At 54.7% G+C, this 14,766-nt stretch overlaps 1 protein-coding gene and 1 non-coding gene across 3 annotated transcripts; both read left to right on the top strand.

Annotated features, from left to right (window-relative positions):
- Nucleotides 1-4,321: 4,321 nt before the first annotated feature.
- LOC136150351 (U6 spliceosomal RNA) lies at nt 4,322-4,428 on the top strand. Its single transcript, XR_010659786.1, has one exon. It is a non-coding gene; the product is annotated as a U6 spliceosomal RNA (small nuclear RNA).
- A 2,262-nt stretch (nt 4,429-6,690) lies between these two features.
- WBP2 (WW domain binding protein 2) lies at nt 6,691-14,309 on the top strand. 2 transcript variants are annotated; one of them, XM_065910324.1, is made up of 8 exons: nt 6,691-6,814; nt 9,115-9,223; nt 10,394-10,529; nt 11,284-11,376; nt 12,165-12,299; nt 12,503-12,625; nt 13,065-13,141; nt 13,261-14,309. In XM_065910324.1, exons 1-8 carry the CDS (start codon nt 6,756-6,758, stop codon nt 13,312-13,314), a joined length of 786 nt encoding a protein of 261 aa, XP_065766396.1. In that variant the 5' UTR covers nt 6,691-6,755; the 3' UTR covers nt 13,315-14,309. The 2 variants fall into 2 exon arrangements, with proteins under 2 accessions (XP_065766396.1, XP_065766397.1); XM_065910325.1 differs by lacking the exon at nt 12,165-12,299.
- Nucleotides 14,310-14,766: the final 457 nt, after the last annotated feature.

The raw sequence follows: 14,766 nt of genomic DNA, 5'->3' as shown, positions 1-14,766 counted from the left end.
CGTCTCCACGGGGGCAGCAGCTGAGATGCCGTGGCCTGAGCCCCAGTGGTCCTTGTACGGCGAGCCTCCTCTCCCCCGGGCCAAGCAAGCGTTTGGAGATTGTGACCAACTGCTGTCTTTCTGCTCCAGCCCCACTGTGTGAGTCTGCTCCGGTTGAGCAGACTAACAAAGTAACACAAACTAGGTGGCCCAAACAACAGAAAAGCATTGTCCCCCAGCTCAGGGGAGGCCGGAGTCTGAGATCAAGGTGTTGGCAGGGTCGGCCCCTTCTCAGGCAGAATGTGTTCCAGGCCTCTCCCATAGCTTCTGGGGGTTTACTGACAATGTTTGGCAGTCCTTGTAGCACTCTGCCTTTGTCTTCACATGACATTCTCCCTGTGTGCCTAGCTGTGCCCAAATTTCCCCTTTTTATAAGGACACTAGTCATGTTGGACTAGGGCCCACTCTAATGACCTCATCTGAACTAATTATATCTACCACAGCCCTCCTTCCAAATAAGGTCACGATTTGAGGCACGAGGGGTTAGGATTTTGACATATGCATTTGAGGGGGGACACAGTTCAACTCACAACATCCACCCTGTAAACGGGGCTCTGGGGGACAGGGGCCTGCTGTTGTTATTCAGCAACTCAGTTGTGTCTGACTCTTTGCCACCCCATGGACCGCAGCACGCCAGGCTTCCCTGTCCTTGACCATCTCCCGGAGTTTACTCAAACTCATGTGCATCGAGTCGGTGATGCCATCCCACCATCTCGTCCTCGTTGTCCCCTTCTCCTCCTGCCTTCAGTCTTTCCCAGCATCAGTGTCTTTTCTAATGAGTTGGCTCCTCGAATCAGGTGGCCAAAGTATTGGAGCTTCAGCTTCAGCATCAGTCCTTTCAATGAATATTCAGGATTGATTTCCTTTAAGATTGACTGGTTTGATCTCCTTGCAGTCCAAGGGACTCTCAACACCACAGTTCAAAAGCATCAATTCTTCTTTATGGTCCAACTCTCAATCCATACATGACTACTGGAAAAACCAAAGCTTTGACTAGACGAACCTTTGTTGGCATAGTTATGTCTCTGCTTTTTAATACGCTGTGTAGGTTGGTCATAGCTTTTCTTCCAAGGAGCAAGCATCTATTAATTTCATGGCAGCAGTCGCCATCTGCAGTGATTTTGGAGCCCAAGAAAATAAAGTCTGTCACTGTTTTCATTGTTTCCCCATCTATTTGCCATGAAGTGATGGGACCGGATGCCATGATCTTTGTTTTTCTTTTCTTTTTTTTGATCTTTGTTTTTTGAATGTTGATACAGGAGCTTTGGACGCTGCCTTTCTCCAGTACCTGCTGCTCCCTGCCGGGTTCTGCCAACAGGGGGCGATAGAGGGCCTGCAGGGCGGAGAAGGAAGGGGCCGACTGCTTCCCAGCTGCTGGCTGTTTCGTCATCACTGGAAGTCTTCCTCACCCCGGAAGGGGCAGTTCCTTTGTTGTTGTTTGGTCGTTTAGTCGTGTCAGACTCTTTTGCCACCCCGTGGATTGCAGCCCACCAGGCTCCTCTGTCCATGGTATTTCCTAGGCAAGAATACTGGAGTAGGTTGCCCTTCCCTTCTCCAGGGGATCTTCCGGACCCAGGGATGGAACCTGTCTCCTGCATTGGCAGGCAGATTTTTACCACTGAGCCACTAGGGAAGCCCAGCTGCAGTTCCTTACCAGCAGCTAAATGCAGTTTGCCGTTTTTCCACCCCTTGCAGAATTAGCTACCCTGAGCCCCATTTAGAGACACTGGCAGCAGCAAGTGTGTGCCCGACTCAGAGCATTAGGTTTTAGTCCCCAGCGGCGTTTCCTTCAAGCTCCTATGTTTTATTATAATTATTCCGACTTGCCCTTTGGTTCCTCCAGTACTAGGTTCAGGTACCTCTGGGACACCTTAGAATTATTTTTTTTCACCTTTTCTGTTACATAGCGACCTACCTTTAAAGCAACACGGCTGCTTTATACCTATGTTAATTCTTTACACTGAATTCTCTGTTCAGATAGCTGGACCGTTTCACACAACCTACTCAAAGCACACTTCAGGACCCCCATTGACCACAACCCACTTCTTGGGATTGCTATGCGGGAGCAGGACAGATCTAAGGGGGGGTTGGAGGGGTACCACTGGAGAATTCCCCAAACTCTGCTCCAGTTCAGGGATCTGGAAACCACCCCTTCCCTCTCTAGGTCCAGTCATTCTGTCATCTCCAATCTCCAGCCCCTACAGCCCCAGTCACAGATAGTAAGCTCCAGGCAAAAGCTTACTTGGTGTATCATACAAGGTGTTTGATAACTTCTGTGTTCAGCCAGAGCTGGGAACTACCGTCAAGGAACAGGAAGGCTTGCCTGCCCTCTTGGTTGAGAAATGGAAAAAAGCCGGTCAGTCTTTTGAGTCTCCTAGCCCTTGAAGAGTGAAACAAAGATGTGACATCTAAAGACAAACTCTCAGCCGTGCCTGGGGGAACAGGGAATAAGGATCCACGGGCCGATGCAGGGGACACAGGTTCAATCCCTGGTCCAGGAAGAGTCCACACTGAAGCCTGTGTCCGAGAGCCACGACTAATGGGCCCGTGTGCCACAGCTAGCCCATGCGCCCAGCACCTGCGCTCCGAAACAAGAGAAGCCCACCACGAGCCTGCGCGCCGCAACAGAGTAGCCCCCCACTCACGGCAACTAGAGAAAGCCGAGTGCAGAAACGAAGACCCAGTGCAACCATTCATAAATAAACAAAAACTAAGAGAAACAAGACTCTCCTCCTACCAAGAGGATGAGAATGACCTAAATCTCACCGACACACCCTTTAGTAAACTGACTGGGGACCCGTCAGTATGGGACAGTTTCCGCTCCAGGAGTTGGGTGGATGCAGGTCCCATCTCTGGCGGGGTGGGGTGGGAACCTGGTGGGGTATTACTCACATCAACTCCGGCACTCTCCTCCTGTCCTCTCCTCCGCGTCCCCCACCCACACTACCCTCATCCTTCCTTTTGGAATCGGAGTTTTCAAAGTGAGGATTACAAAATCAGTTTAGGGCACAAGGATTAGCAGATTTTAAAAGACAATGTATTATAGAAAACCTCAGAGGACATCACAATATAACATTAAAATTGTCTCAATCCTGATCTGTGACTCTTTTTTTCTTTCCTTTTTAGGTGATACACTTCACAGTCTCCTTCTGGGGAAAAATAGCATTCATGACAAAATGCTTAAGCAATTTTTAGTTTATTTACTTTATTTTTGAGGTACAATTTATAATGTGTTAGTTTCAAGTGCACAGCAAAATGATTCAGTTATACACACACACCCATGTATTCTTTTTCAGATTCCTTTCCATTATAGGTTACTACAATATACTGAGTATAGTTCCCTGTGCTATACAGTAGGTCCTTTCTGTTTGCTGCTGTTTGCTGTTTAGTCGCTAAGTGGTGTCTGACTCTGTGCAACCCCGTGAACTGTAGCCCTCGAGGCTACTCTGTTCATCAGATTTTCCAGGCAAGGATACTAGAGCGTGCTGCCACTTCCTACTCCAGGGGATATTCCTGACCCAGGGACCAAACTTGTGTCTCCTGCTTGGCAGGCGGATTCTTTACCACTGAGCCATCTGGGAAGCCATACAGTAGTATATGTAGTATATGTTAATCCCAAACTTCTAATTTATCTCCACCTCCACCCCCGACATGGTTCAACAATGAACTGCCCTTGAGTCCCTCAGTGTGGTCCTGGAAAGGATCTGTCCTGTCCAGCGCCTGGGAGCAGCCCTAGCAATGCGTTCACATGGTCACATGTGTTTTATGAAACTTGCAAAAGTTGGACACTTAAGCCAGAATGGGTTAAGCCTGCTATCTTGCTCCACTCAGACTTCCTCTTCATCACATTTCCCCTCCTGTCATGAGGCCTCAGTGTGGCCACAGCATGATGTGTTTATAATCCTGTGTTTTAGTTCTTTCACAGGGCCTCCAACACAAGAAAGGCTTCAGGCTCCACAAAACCAGCCTCTGTCTCCGCCACCCATCAGGGTCGTGCACTGTTGTCCCACCTTCCCTCTTATGGTACTGACAGCAGCTGTTCTTGCACACCCATTATTGGGTGAGTTTTCTCTTTTTTTCCCCCTTTTTGAAATGTATTATCAACATTTAAAATGCATAGAGTAGGGACCTCCCTTGTGGTTCAGTGGTTAAGACACCATGCTTCTGCTGCAGGGGACACGGGTTAGATGCCTGGTGGGGGAACTGAGATCCCACATGCCGCATAGCCAAAAAATAAATAAAATGTGCACAGTAAACAAACAGTATAAAAGAGCATGAAACTGTGCTCGCTTCGGCAGCACATATACTAAAAGTGGAACGATACAGAGAAGATTAGCATGGCCCCTGCACAAGGATGACACGCAAATTCGTGAAGCGTTCCATATTTTTGAGAGAACAGCATGTATATTATCTATGGTGAAACAGATCACCAGCCCAGGTGGGATGCATGAGACAAGTGCTCGGGCCTGGTGCACTGGGAGGACCCAGAGGAGTCAGGTGGAGAGGGAGGTGGGAGGGGGGATCGGGATGGGGAATACATGTAATGCCATGGCTGATTCATGTCAATGTATGACAAAACCCACTGCAATGTTGTGAAGTAATTAGCCTCCAACTAATAAAAATAATTGGAAAAAAAAAAAGAGCATGAAACCGAAGTTGCTCAGTCATGTCAGACTCTTTTCAACCCCATAGACTAGCCTACCACACTCCTCCGTCCGTGGGATTTTCCAGGCAAAAGTAATGGAGTGGGGTGCCATTTCCTTCTCCAGAGGATATTCCTGACCCAGGGATCGAACCCAGGTCTCCTGCATTGTAGGCAGACGCTTTACCGTCTGAGCCACTAGGGAAGTCCTATAAAAGAGCATACAATGCACAAAATGTAACCTGCCAACCCTAATTCGCAGAACTGAGCTTCAAAGTAGTAATGCCAAAAACGATGCCTGGTGGATCTTTCAAGAGACTTAATACCTAGATCTTATTTTTTTAGACAAATGTAAGTATATTTACACACCATTTGTTCAGACGAACCTTAGCAATCTTTTCATTTCAGCACACAGAATTTGACTTCATTCTTTTCAACGACTGCATAGGTTGCATGTGTGGATTTTTTTTTGGGGGGGGGGGCTGTGTCAGGGATATAGGCTGTGCCCTACCTTTACCACCTGGTGGCTCAAACTGTAAAGAACCTGCCTGCAATGCAGGAGGACCCGGGTTTGATCCCTAGGTCCAGAAGATCCCAGTATTCTTGCCTGGAAAATTCCACGGACAGAGGAGCCTGGCAGGTTATACAGTCCATGGAGTTGCAGAGTCAGAGAGGACTAGGAGACTTTCACTACCTCCCTGACCAGGGATGGAAACCCCGCCCCCTGCAGAGGAAGCACGGAGTCTTAACCACTGGACCTCCAGGAAAGTCCCATATGTATGGAATTTAACCTCACCTTCAAGGGCAGATTTCATCATGTCCCCTAATGTACTACTACATCGCACTTGTCCTGCGACATCCAACCCGGTTTTGCACTAGACCTTATAGAAAACTGTTACCTGCTACATAATATTTTCTAGTTTTTGACCCTTAACCTAGAAAATCTCACTCAAAACGAAAGTCAAGCAGGTGGATCACGAAGTTGGCCACCACCTGTCAGGAAGTTAGCAGTGTGCTTCAAATCAAACTCTGATCCCTTAAAATCAATGACGCACCACCACCCCCCTGGTCCCGCTCCAATTCCCACTCCAATTTCCGGGAAAGACCCGCCTCGGAGGTGGGGGAAGTTTACAAAACTCCAGCGGCCGAGCGGAGACCGCACCGTGCCGGGTCACTGTGAGTCAGCCCTCAGCACTGTGCCCAACTGCATTCAGTTACTCCCAGTCTGGTTTAAATCTTCGAGCCTGGAAAACGCTGCGAGGGCCGGGCGGCAAAGCCATGACGTTTTAGAGGGAGCAGCGCCACCGCGAGGCCAGCTGCGGTGGACGCGGCGATGAGATGCAGGCGCTGGGCTCGGGTTCTCCTCCCCGCTCGGATTCCCACTGCCCACTTGGGAGGGTCTGGGTTTGATTTCATGGGAGCGATCGCAGTTTTTCCTGACTCTTCTCTGCCAAAGCAGAGACTGGTCTTGCACTCATCTGTCTGGCTCAGTGATTACTCAAGGTGGGGGGAAGGGGGAGCAAAGTCATATAAGAAGTTCTCCCCAAACGTTTGCAGACGGAATGAAGCCGCCCCAGTCAGTGATCAGCGCTCCTACAGCTGGGGGAGGTTACAATCCCCATCCTGTGGGTATGAGCTTTTGCCTCCAGCGCCTTTACGATTCATTTCCTCTGTGGTGGACCGAACTGTTCTTTCGGCTCCCTGGGGAGGACCGAGTAGAAGTGGGGATTAGTTATGCAACTCGTGGAGTCAATCGGGGCCTGTGGTCTCGGAGACTACAAGTTCCAGAATGAATCCTCCCGCTAGCGTGTAGGGAGAGGTCGGGGTTGAGGGAGCGTTGCCTTCTGGGAGTTGTAGTCTCGGGCTTGTTTGTGACGCAGGCGCAACCGGGGAGGGGGAGGGGTGCGAGGCCGTAAACTATTAGCACGTGACGCCCGGGATCAGGCGGTAGGGCCAGCCTCCGCACGGGAACTGTGATTGGCTGGCACTTATCCGAACGACGCCACCAGGGGCGGACCGAAGAAGGGCGCAAGCGCACTGCGTCGCCAGGCTCGGGACCCTTTTCCGAGGAACTATGGCGCTCAACAAGAACCACTCGGAGGGCGGCGGAGTGATCGTCAACAACACCGAGAGGTGAAGACAGTGCGGAAGAACCCTAGCAGCCCGGAGGGGCGGACGTGGAGGGTGTGGGCGGCGGGCGGCTGGGCGTGAAGCCGTGATGAGAGGAAGCTGATGGGTGGCTGGGTGGGGGTAACGGCTGGGGGCGGGGCTGCAGGCGGCCGAGTGGGTCTTGAGGGAGGGGCCGGGATGCTGCGATCCGCGGTGGGAAGGGGCCGGGCGGCCGGATGGGGCGGGGGCCTTGCAGAGACAAGTGGAGACCGCGCGTCGTTCTCGAACCCCTTGCCCAAAGTAGGAGACGCTAGGAACGCGGAGAGCTTTAGACAAAAAAAATTGCCATTTATTTAGGCGTTTACTGCGTGTCGGGGAGGGGGGCTGCATCTGTTCTGCCTTTTTTCAGTATGTGAATCCTGTGCGGCAGATGCTATTACTCTACACATTTTCATGTAAGGAAACTGAGGCACAGGGACGTTAAGAAACTTGCTTGAGCTCACAGAGCTGTAAGTAAACAGCAAAGGAGTCTTGATTCCAAAGTCAGTAGCCTTATAACTACCAGTATGTAGCCTTCCAGTATATTCCAGAACTGCTCAGATTCCAGGTGAGAAACTGAGGCCCAGAGGTGAATTTCATAGTTAACGATCGTCAGATGCCTGACATATTTCCTATAAAGTTCAGTCTTTGCCTCTTTCCCTTGAATTCCTGTTGGCTCGGGTCACTTCCCCCAGTAGTCTCCCACCTGTCCTGCCAAATCCCACTCAATTCTGTCTCTCCTCCTACCATCCACTCCTTGAATGGCTTCTTTCCTCTTGCTCCTTGGGCGTTGAGAATCAGACCAGCCATTCCTGGTTGAGCTCTGATGACCCAAAAGCACCTCTTGAAGGAGCAAAGAAGGAATCTGAGTCTCCCCAGAAGAGACTTGGTGGGATCAGAGCCTAGACGCTGGTTAAGGCCAGCACTCAGCCCAGGGCTGTAACCCGGCATGCTTGTTGAGTCAGAGGAAAGCACTCAGGGAGCCCAGAATACTGACTCTCCATGTTACTGGCTCAGGGTCTGCCAGGCCCAGCCTGTTCCTGGTCAGGAGACTCTGAGCTTTCCTTGTCTTTTCTGAAACTGGTCCTCTTCCACTTACCCCTCCCCAGTGAAGGAAGTTGTGATATCTGGGAGGGGAAAAAAGACAAATAGAACCACGTGAACTTGGACCGTGTTGTCTTTTAATCAGAGAAACCTCACATTGCCCTGGGTGTGTAGCCTCTCTGTGTGTGAGCCAGTCCCAGGGTGGACAAACCCTGCTGATGCCATTTGGTACCATCTCCTGGGACCGTTCTTTCTCTCTCAGTGGGGCTTTTCCGGGACAAGAATGTTCTTTTAAGAGAAAAAAAAAAAAAGAATGTTATCTATTCTCCTGCGCCTCCTACCTGGTTTAGGACTCAGTGCTGCTGCATAATGGTGTGCCTTGTTTTTAGCAAATGCTTGGCCCCATTCCTGAAAAAGTTGTGTAAACAGCATCTGAAGTCTCCATTCAGCATATAAAGCTTGATGTGTAAAATAGTGAACCTCACTCTTCAAATCAAGAATCCCTGTGAGAGCGATGAGAGGTATGGACTGTCGCAGGAAAAAGCACGTGTGTGATCATCTCAGGGGCTCATGGACTGATACCCCTGCAGACTCAGCTTAAGCACCCCAGGTTTAGAGAAACCCTGAAGTCAGCCCTTTGGTAAGGTGGAGAGTCACGTCTTAAAATGTTGTGCATCAGGCTTTAAAAAAGCAAATCAACAAATACAGAGCACCTGCCGTAAGGGCTTGGAAGAAAAACAGAAGAGTTAACCCAGATGATCTAAACTGATTGGAGGGATTATGGTGCCTGCAAAGCCCTGCGGCTCTTCTACTGCACTGGTCACTTTTCTTTCCCTGGCTGTGCCCTGGGGCTTGTGGGATTTTAGTTCCCCGACCAGAGGTTGAACCTGGGCCTTCTGCAGTGAGAATGGGCAGTCGTAAGCACTGGACTGCCAGGGTAGTCCCTACACTGGTCACTTCGGGGCTGTGTGGGTGGGGTTCGGGGAACCCAGCTTGCTCATTTTTTCCATGGGCGTGTTACACTCCTCACAGCAGTGTTGAAACGACCACATGCTGGCAGCTGCTACCCAGTAGGGTTCAGTCCTTGGGGGTGATTTTTTCCATGGCCGTGTTGTTACACTCCTCACAGCAGTGTTGAAACGACCACATGCTGGCAGCTGCTACCCAGTAGGGTTCAGTCCTTGGGGGTGATAGATTGTGACTCCAGCAGTCTCATCAGGGCCTGTCCTCTCTTCTCACAGCATCCTGATGTCCTATGACCATGTTGAGCTTACGTTCAGTGACATGAGGAATGTGCCAGAGGCCTTCAAAGGGACCAAGAAAGGCACAGTCTACCTTACCCCATACCGGGTAAGTTGTACAGTGAGACAGCTGGTTTGGAGACTCGTGGCTCCTGGAGGCTGATGTGAGAGCCTTAGGGCAGCCTCAGCCTCGTGAGTCTAGTGGCCTCTGAGCCCTGATGAATGTCAGCGTGTTTCTGTCACATGTCCCTGGTTCTGGAACCACCAGGATCTTCGTGCAGCAAAACTGACGGCTGGGCAGTGAGTCCATGCACATTCCCGAGCTGCTGCTTCAAGCAGCGTGGAGTTCAGTGCAGCTGCTGGAGTGACCTGGGCCTGCGGGGAGAGGCCGTGGTTACTTTGAGTGCTGTAGGAGTAGCCCATGAGGCCCTTGTGCACGTCCAGGGTGATAAGCGTGGTCCACAGTCGCAGTCTCTGGGCTGGGCAGAGAGCCCGGCCAAACCCAGCAGAGCAAGAAATGCCAGCCTGCAGAATGGGCCTCACCTAAGAGTTCCCCGGGCAGACTCAGACTTCCAGAGAAACACAAATAGGTGTTCTTGGAAGAAGACGGCTGCCTGGGGCCACCCAAGAGTTGACAGAGGTGGAGGGGGGAGAGGCGCACAGGCCTTAGAGGAGACCCTGGTGGGGGTGGGGAGGGGGTCTCAAAACCCTGTCTCTGGGGGTTCAAGTTGGCATCTCCAGTCACAGATTGAAGTTGTGGGTGTAAAACAGCAGGTGCTTCGCACGCGGGGTGGGAGCCTTGCCAATCAGGCAGAGTCCACGGGCGGGTTAGTGCGCCCCTTCTGGGGTCTTCCACCCGCTGCCATTCCCCCCTTTCAGTTCTGTGGAGCGCAGGCTGGACCCCGGCTTCGGGAGCCCTTCCCCCCCCCCCCCCCCCCCCGGCCCTGGCCCCGCTGCCTCTTCACTGAGGCTCCGCGTCCGCCGCCTCCTCACCACCCATCAGTTATAGAGCAGGCCGTCCTGTTCACACGTGTGGCCTGAGTCACGCATTTTTCTTGTGAATTCACACATCTGGCCTCCCCAGCCCGGCTGCACGTGGGGCCTTTTACTCCAAAAGTCACCCTCCGGGGGTGGCTCTTGCAGAGAGTGCCCTGGGGCTGCTGGGTGCTCGCTGTGGCCGCCCACCCCAGCCCTGGGAGCAGCGACCTCACACACAGGAAGCCGTGGCCAGGCTGGCTGTGGTCCGAGCGGTGATGGCCTTTGTCCTCTTTCCTTGCAGGTCATCTTTCTGTCCAAGGCGAAGGATGCCATGAAGTCCTTTATGATGCCCTTCTATCTGATGAAGGACTGTGAGATCAAGCAGCCTGTGTTTGGGGCAAACTACATCAAGGGGATGGTGAAGGCCGAAGCAGGAGGTGGGTGACGAGGGGGCTCGTGGCGCCTTTGACCGCCGCCCTGGAGAGGGGCTCTGGCTCCCTGACACCCTAGCTGGTCCTCTTCTGGGCTCTGGAGTAGCTTCCAAGACCAGCCCTTGGGCTGCCAGCCATTCACTGGGGGGTGAAGTTGCCAAGAGCTGGGAAATGCTGGCATTCAGGATGACAGCTCAGATCAGAGAGCGCGCGCGAAGGCGGCTCGACGACTGCAGCCCCAGTGAGAACGCTCATGTGACCTGGGGCGCGTGTCAGACGTCAGGGGTGGGAGGGAGCTCTGTCAGGTGCGTGGGAGGCAGGGGCCTTTGCCCTGAGCCTGTCTCTGGCGCCCAGCCTGGTTGCTGGCAGGCTCTTGGCAGACCCCAGAGACCCGGGCGCCACGCTCACTGTCCCCCACACTCAGCCTGGCCTGAACCTTGCTGTAGAGCTCACGGTTCCCCTTTGGACGGAAGCCAGGCTAGAGGTGTCGAGGTTTGTTCTCAGCACCGCCGCCCCTTCCCCCTCGAGCGAGAGGTCGGCTCTGAACTTGGATCAGCTGTTGCTGCTTTGCTGGGGGTGGGAGGCCCCAGGGCAGCTGTGCTCACAAGACTGCGCAGAAAGTGGGCAGGGGGCTGGCCGGGTCGCGGTGCTGGCGTGCGATGTGCGTGGCAGGCCGTTGGAGGGGGCCTGGAGAGGACGTACAGCCATCGCTTCAGACGGAACGCTCTTCTGAGCTGTTGATGTGCTGTTCTCTTCTCAGGTGGCTGGGAAGGCTCTGCATCCTACAAGCTGACCTTTATGTCCGGGGGCGCCATCGAATTTGGGCAGCGGATGTTACAGGTGGCATCTCAAGGTACTGAGGCTCTCAGAATCCGGGGCTGAGGACACGTAGAATGCGTGTGCTATTTTGTTCATTTGGGTTGTTTCCTTTTAGTTCTGCTTTTTAAACAGTCAGAAGGTGAATTCCTGGGCCACGGGCTGCCCAGGGCTGGGAGTTGGGAAAGGGAAAGTGAAAGTGTTAGCCACTCAGTCCTTTCTGACTCTTTGAGACTCCTTGGACTGTAGCCCGCCAGGCTCCTCTGTCTATGGAATTTTCCAGACAAGAGTACTGGAATGGGTAACCATTGCCTTCTCCAGAGGATCTTCCCGACCCAGCATCCCAGGCAGATTCTTTCCTGTCTGAACCACCAGGGCGGTGGGAAGGAAACCTGTAATTAGCACCACCGCCCTGTACCCCAAAGGCTGAGGTTCCCTTGCCTGGAGCAGGTATAGGACGATTTGCCAGAGCCGTCTGGCCTCGAGGACACTTGGCCTCACAGAAACAAATCTAGCCTTTATGCTCCGATGAGGCAACTCGTGCAGTCCCCAAGGGCTGTGTTCTGCAGACCTCCTCACCTTGGCCCCAGGCTCCCCCAGCTCCGTTCTTGCCCCTCCCTGGACCTCCTTCCTCCCCTCCTCTCCCTCCATCTCCTCCGCCCCAGCTCTGACCTCCTCCCCACCCAGACCCCTCGCCCTACCCCCTGCCCGAGGAGGCCTCGAGCAGGGAGGGCTGAGGCGCGTCTGCTGCGCACACCCAGGGATCCTGCCGCTCCCTGCGCCCGAGGCCGGAGACACTCACTTCTCTCTCCCCTTGTACTGTAGCCTCCCGAGGCGAAGCCCCCAACGGAGCCTATGGTTATTCTTACATGCCCAGCGGGGCCTATGTCTTCCCCCCGCCAGTCGCCAATGGAATGTACCCCTGCCCTCCTGGCTACCCCTACCCACCGCCCCCACCTGGTGAGTGTGACCTTTGCTGCCCACCCCGCACCCCTGCCTCCTGCCCACTAACCACCCCCGCCCAGGCGAGGGGGTTGCAGAGGGGAGACTTGTTCTTGGACCTGCTTCAGGACGGACGAAGCAGCCAGAGGGGCCTGGGGGGGGCGCCAGCCGAGGGGCCAGGGCGGTGCCGCTCACCAGGTCCCGTCCCTCTCGCCGAGCAGAGTTCTATCCGGCACCCCCCATGATGGACGGGGCCATGGGATACGTGCAGCCCCCACCGCCGCCCTACCCCGGGCCCATGGAGCCTCCGGTCAGCGGCCCCGATGTCCCCTCCACTCCTGCAGGTGAGCTCAGCCCCTGGGCTGCTCCCCACGGGTGCACGGAAGTCCCAGATAGCGCACGACCACTGGCCTAGGGACAGCCCCAGGGGACCGGCCGCGTGGTGGCCATTGGTGAAGAGAGATCAGTAGACGCCAGCCCACTCTCTCGCCTTTAGTTGGCTGTGTTCCCTGGGAAAGGTTTCCCTCTGTACCTCAGGCTTCTCGTCCACAAAATGTGCCAACAGAACCACCTGGGGGTGTCGCGGCGAAGATCTGATGGGGAGGTGTGCACGGGTGTCCCGATAATGCCAGAAGCACTCAGGGAAGCTTAACCTCTGCTTGATTCGTGGAACTGGGTCCTGGGCACCAGCCACCGAGCACCAGGGCTCTGGGGTCGCAGGGGCAGCCAGAGGCGGCGGGGAGGCCTGTCTCGGGCTCATTCTAAATGTGCGTGTTCTCACAGCTGAAGCCAAGGCCGCGGAAGCAGCTGCCAGCGCCTATTACAACCCGGGCAACCCACACAACGTCTACATGCCCACGGTGAGTGGGGTGGGCGCGCGCTGGAGGGGCCCCCGCAGCCCCAGCTGCTGGGATTCAGAGGCGGGAGAGACCTCATCTTGTTCGGACGGTCCTAACGTGATCTTTCCTTTCTTCTTCAGAACCAGCCTCCACCACCTCCCTACTACCCCCCTGAAGATAAGAAGACCCAGTAGACCCCGCCACCCCCTCCTCCTGCCTCCCCTCGCTCTCTCCTCCCCTCCCCTTGGGGCTGAGTCGGGGTTGTGGGGCATGATGGGAAGGCCTTGTCCTTCCTCCAGCTCTGATATAAAACAATTATCAGGAACTCGCCTTGAGAGAAGGGGGGCCCCTTGACTTGGGGTGGTGCCTCCCAGTTTCCCACGCAAGCCCGGAGCCCGCCGGCTTCCTGAGCCGTCCCATTGGGGGGCGGGGGGCACCCCCCTCGTCCCCATCCTGCTCTCGAAGCTTCTGCCCATGGAGGGACTCTCTGGCCACCTCCTCCGCCGCAGTCCAGCTCTCTGATTTTGTAGCCACTTTATCCCCAGTCTCACAAGCCCTGCCTGCTCCGGCCCCCGCCCCAGGCGCCCTGCCAGGCCCCACTCACATTCCGTCTGCCCTCGTCTGTGCCTGGCTGAGGAGGGCCACCTGCCCACCGACTGTCCACCTGCATTCCGCTCCCAGCCAGCCTCGTCCCTTCACGCGCACCTTCCTGTCCCTGCCTTGTCCTGGGTCTTCCTCTCGCCTCCTTTCCTTTGGAGTTTCCCACCGGCCGCCGGGAGTGGGTGGCCTGCGGGCAGCCGTGGCTGGGGGCAGCGCCCCTCTGCTGCCTCACTGGTCTTTCTGGAATTTGTTTCCGTTCACCTCTCCTTTCCCTCTAGAAGGGGCCTCTCAGACTGGAACTGGAGAATGCATGTCCGTTTGGGGGCCCCGGGTGGGCCGGGAGCCAGCCCCGGGGCCCGGCCTGGACGCTGACCGCGCCCTCTCGCAGCCCCTCAGCTTGCCTCCCCTTTAGGCTTCACGCCTGGTTGGCATTGTGTCCCCTAGATGCACTAACATTTTGCTCTCACTTGCTCCTGGACTGGCTGTGAAGAGAGGAGATGGTTATTTAAAGAGGATTCCCTATTTATTTGACAAAAAAAAAAAATTCAGTTAATATATTAATGTGAAATAAATCCTGTTTGCACCTTGATTTGTCTGCTCAAAATGTGAACTAGTAAAAGTGAAGTGACTGGACCCCTGTCTGGCTCTGTGTGGTGAGGGAGGCACTCTTGGGAAGGGGGGCTGTCTGGCCTCCTTGTGGAGGCGGCGGAGGCCCAGGGCCGTGGTGTTCTCTCCCGCCTGAGAGTCCCTGTTCTCTTGACCTATTTGGGCCCGGGATGCTGAGGCCTCTCCCGTGTCCATCTCACGGGGGTTGCTCAGCAACAGGTCCACCCACGGAGTACTCCTGGGCCCAGCAGCTGCACAGGTGGGAGGCCTCGGACAGGAGCTGGGCTGGATGGGTGTTCCATGCCTGGTGTGGTCACTGCCCTGCCCTGAGGTCGCTGCCCCGCCCTCCTTGGGAAGAGCCTTGGTGCCTGAGGCCAGGAAGGGCAGGACATGGCCACAGCCCACGTCCAGGCCTGCACCCCCGGGACCCTGACCTGGAG

Source organism: Muntiacus reevesi, chromosome 18 (assembly GCF_963930625.1).
Source record: "Muntiacus reevesi chromosome 18, mMunRee1.1, whole genome shotgun sequence".
Classification (NCBI taxonomy): domain Eukaryota; kingdom Metazoa; phylum Chordata; class Mammalia; order Artiodactyla; family Cervidae; genus Muntiacus; species Muntiacus reevesi.
This window is presented reverse-complemented; position numbering and strand designations above follow the sequence as displayed.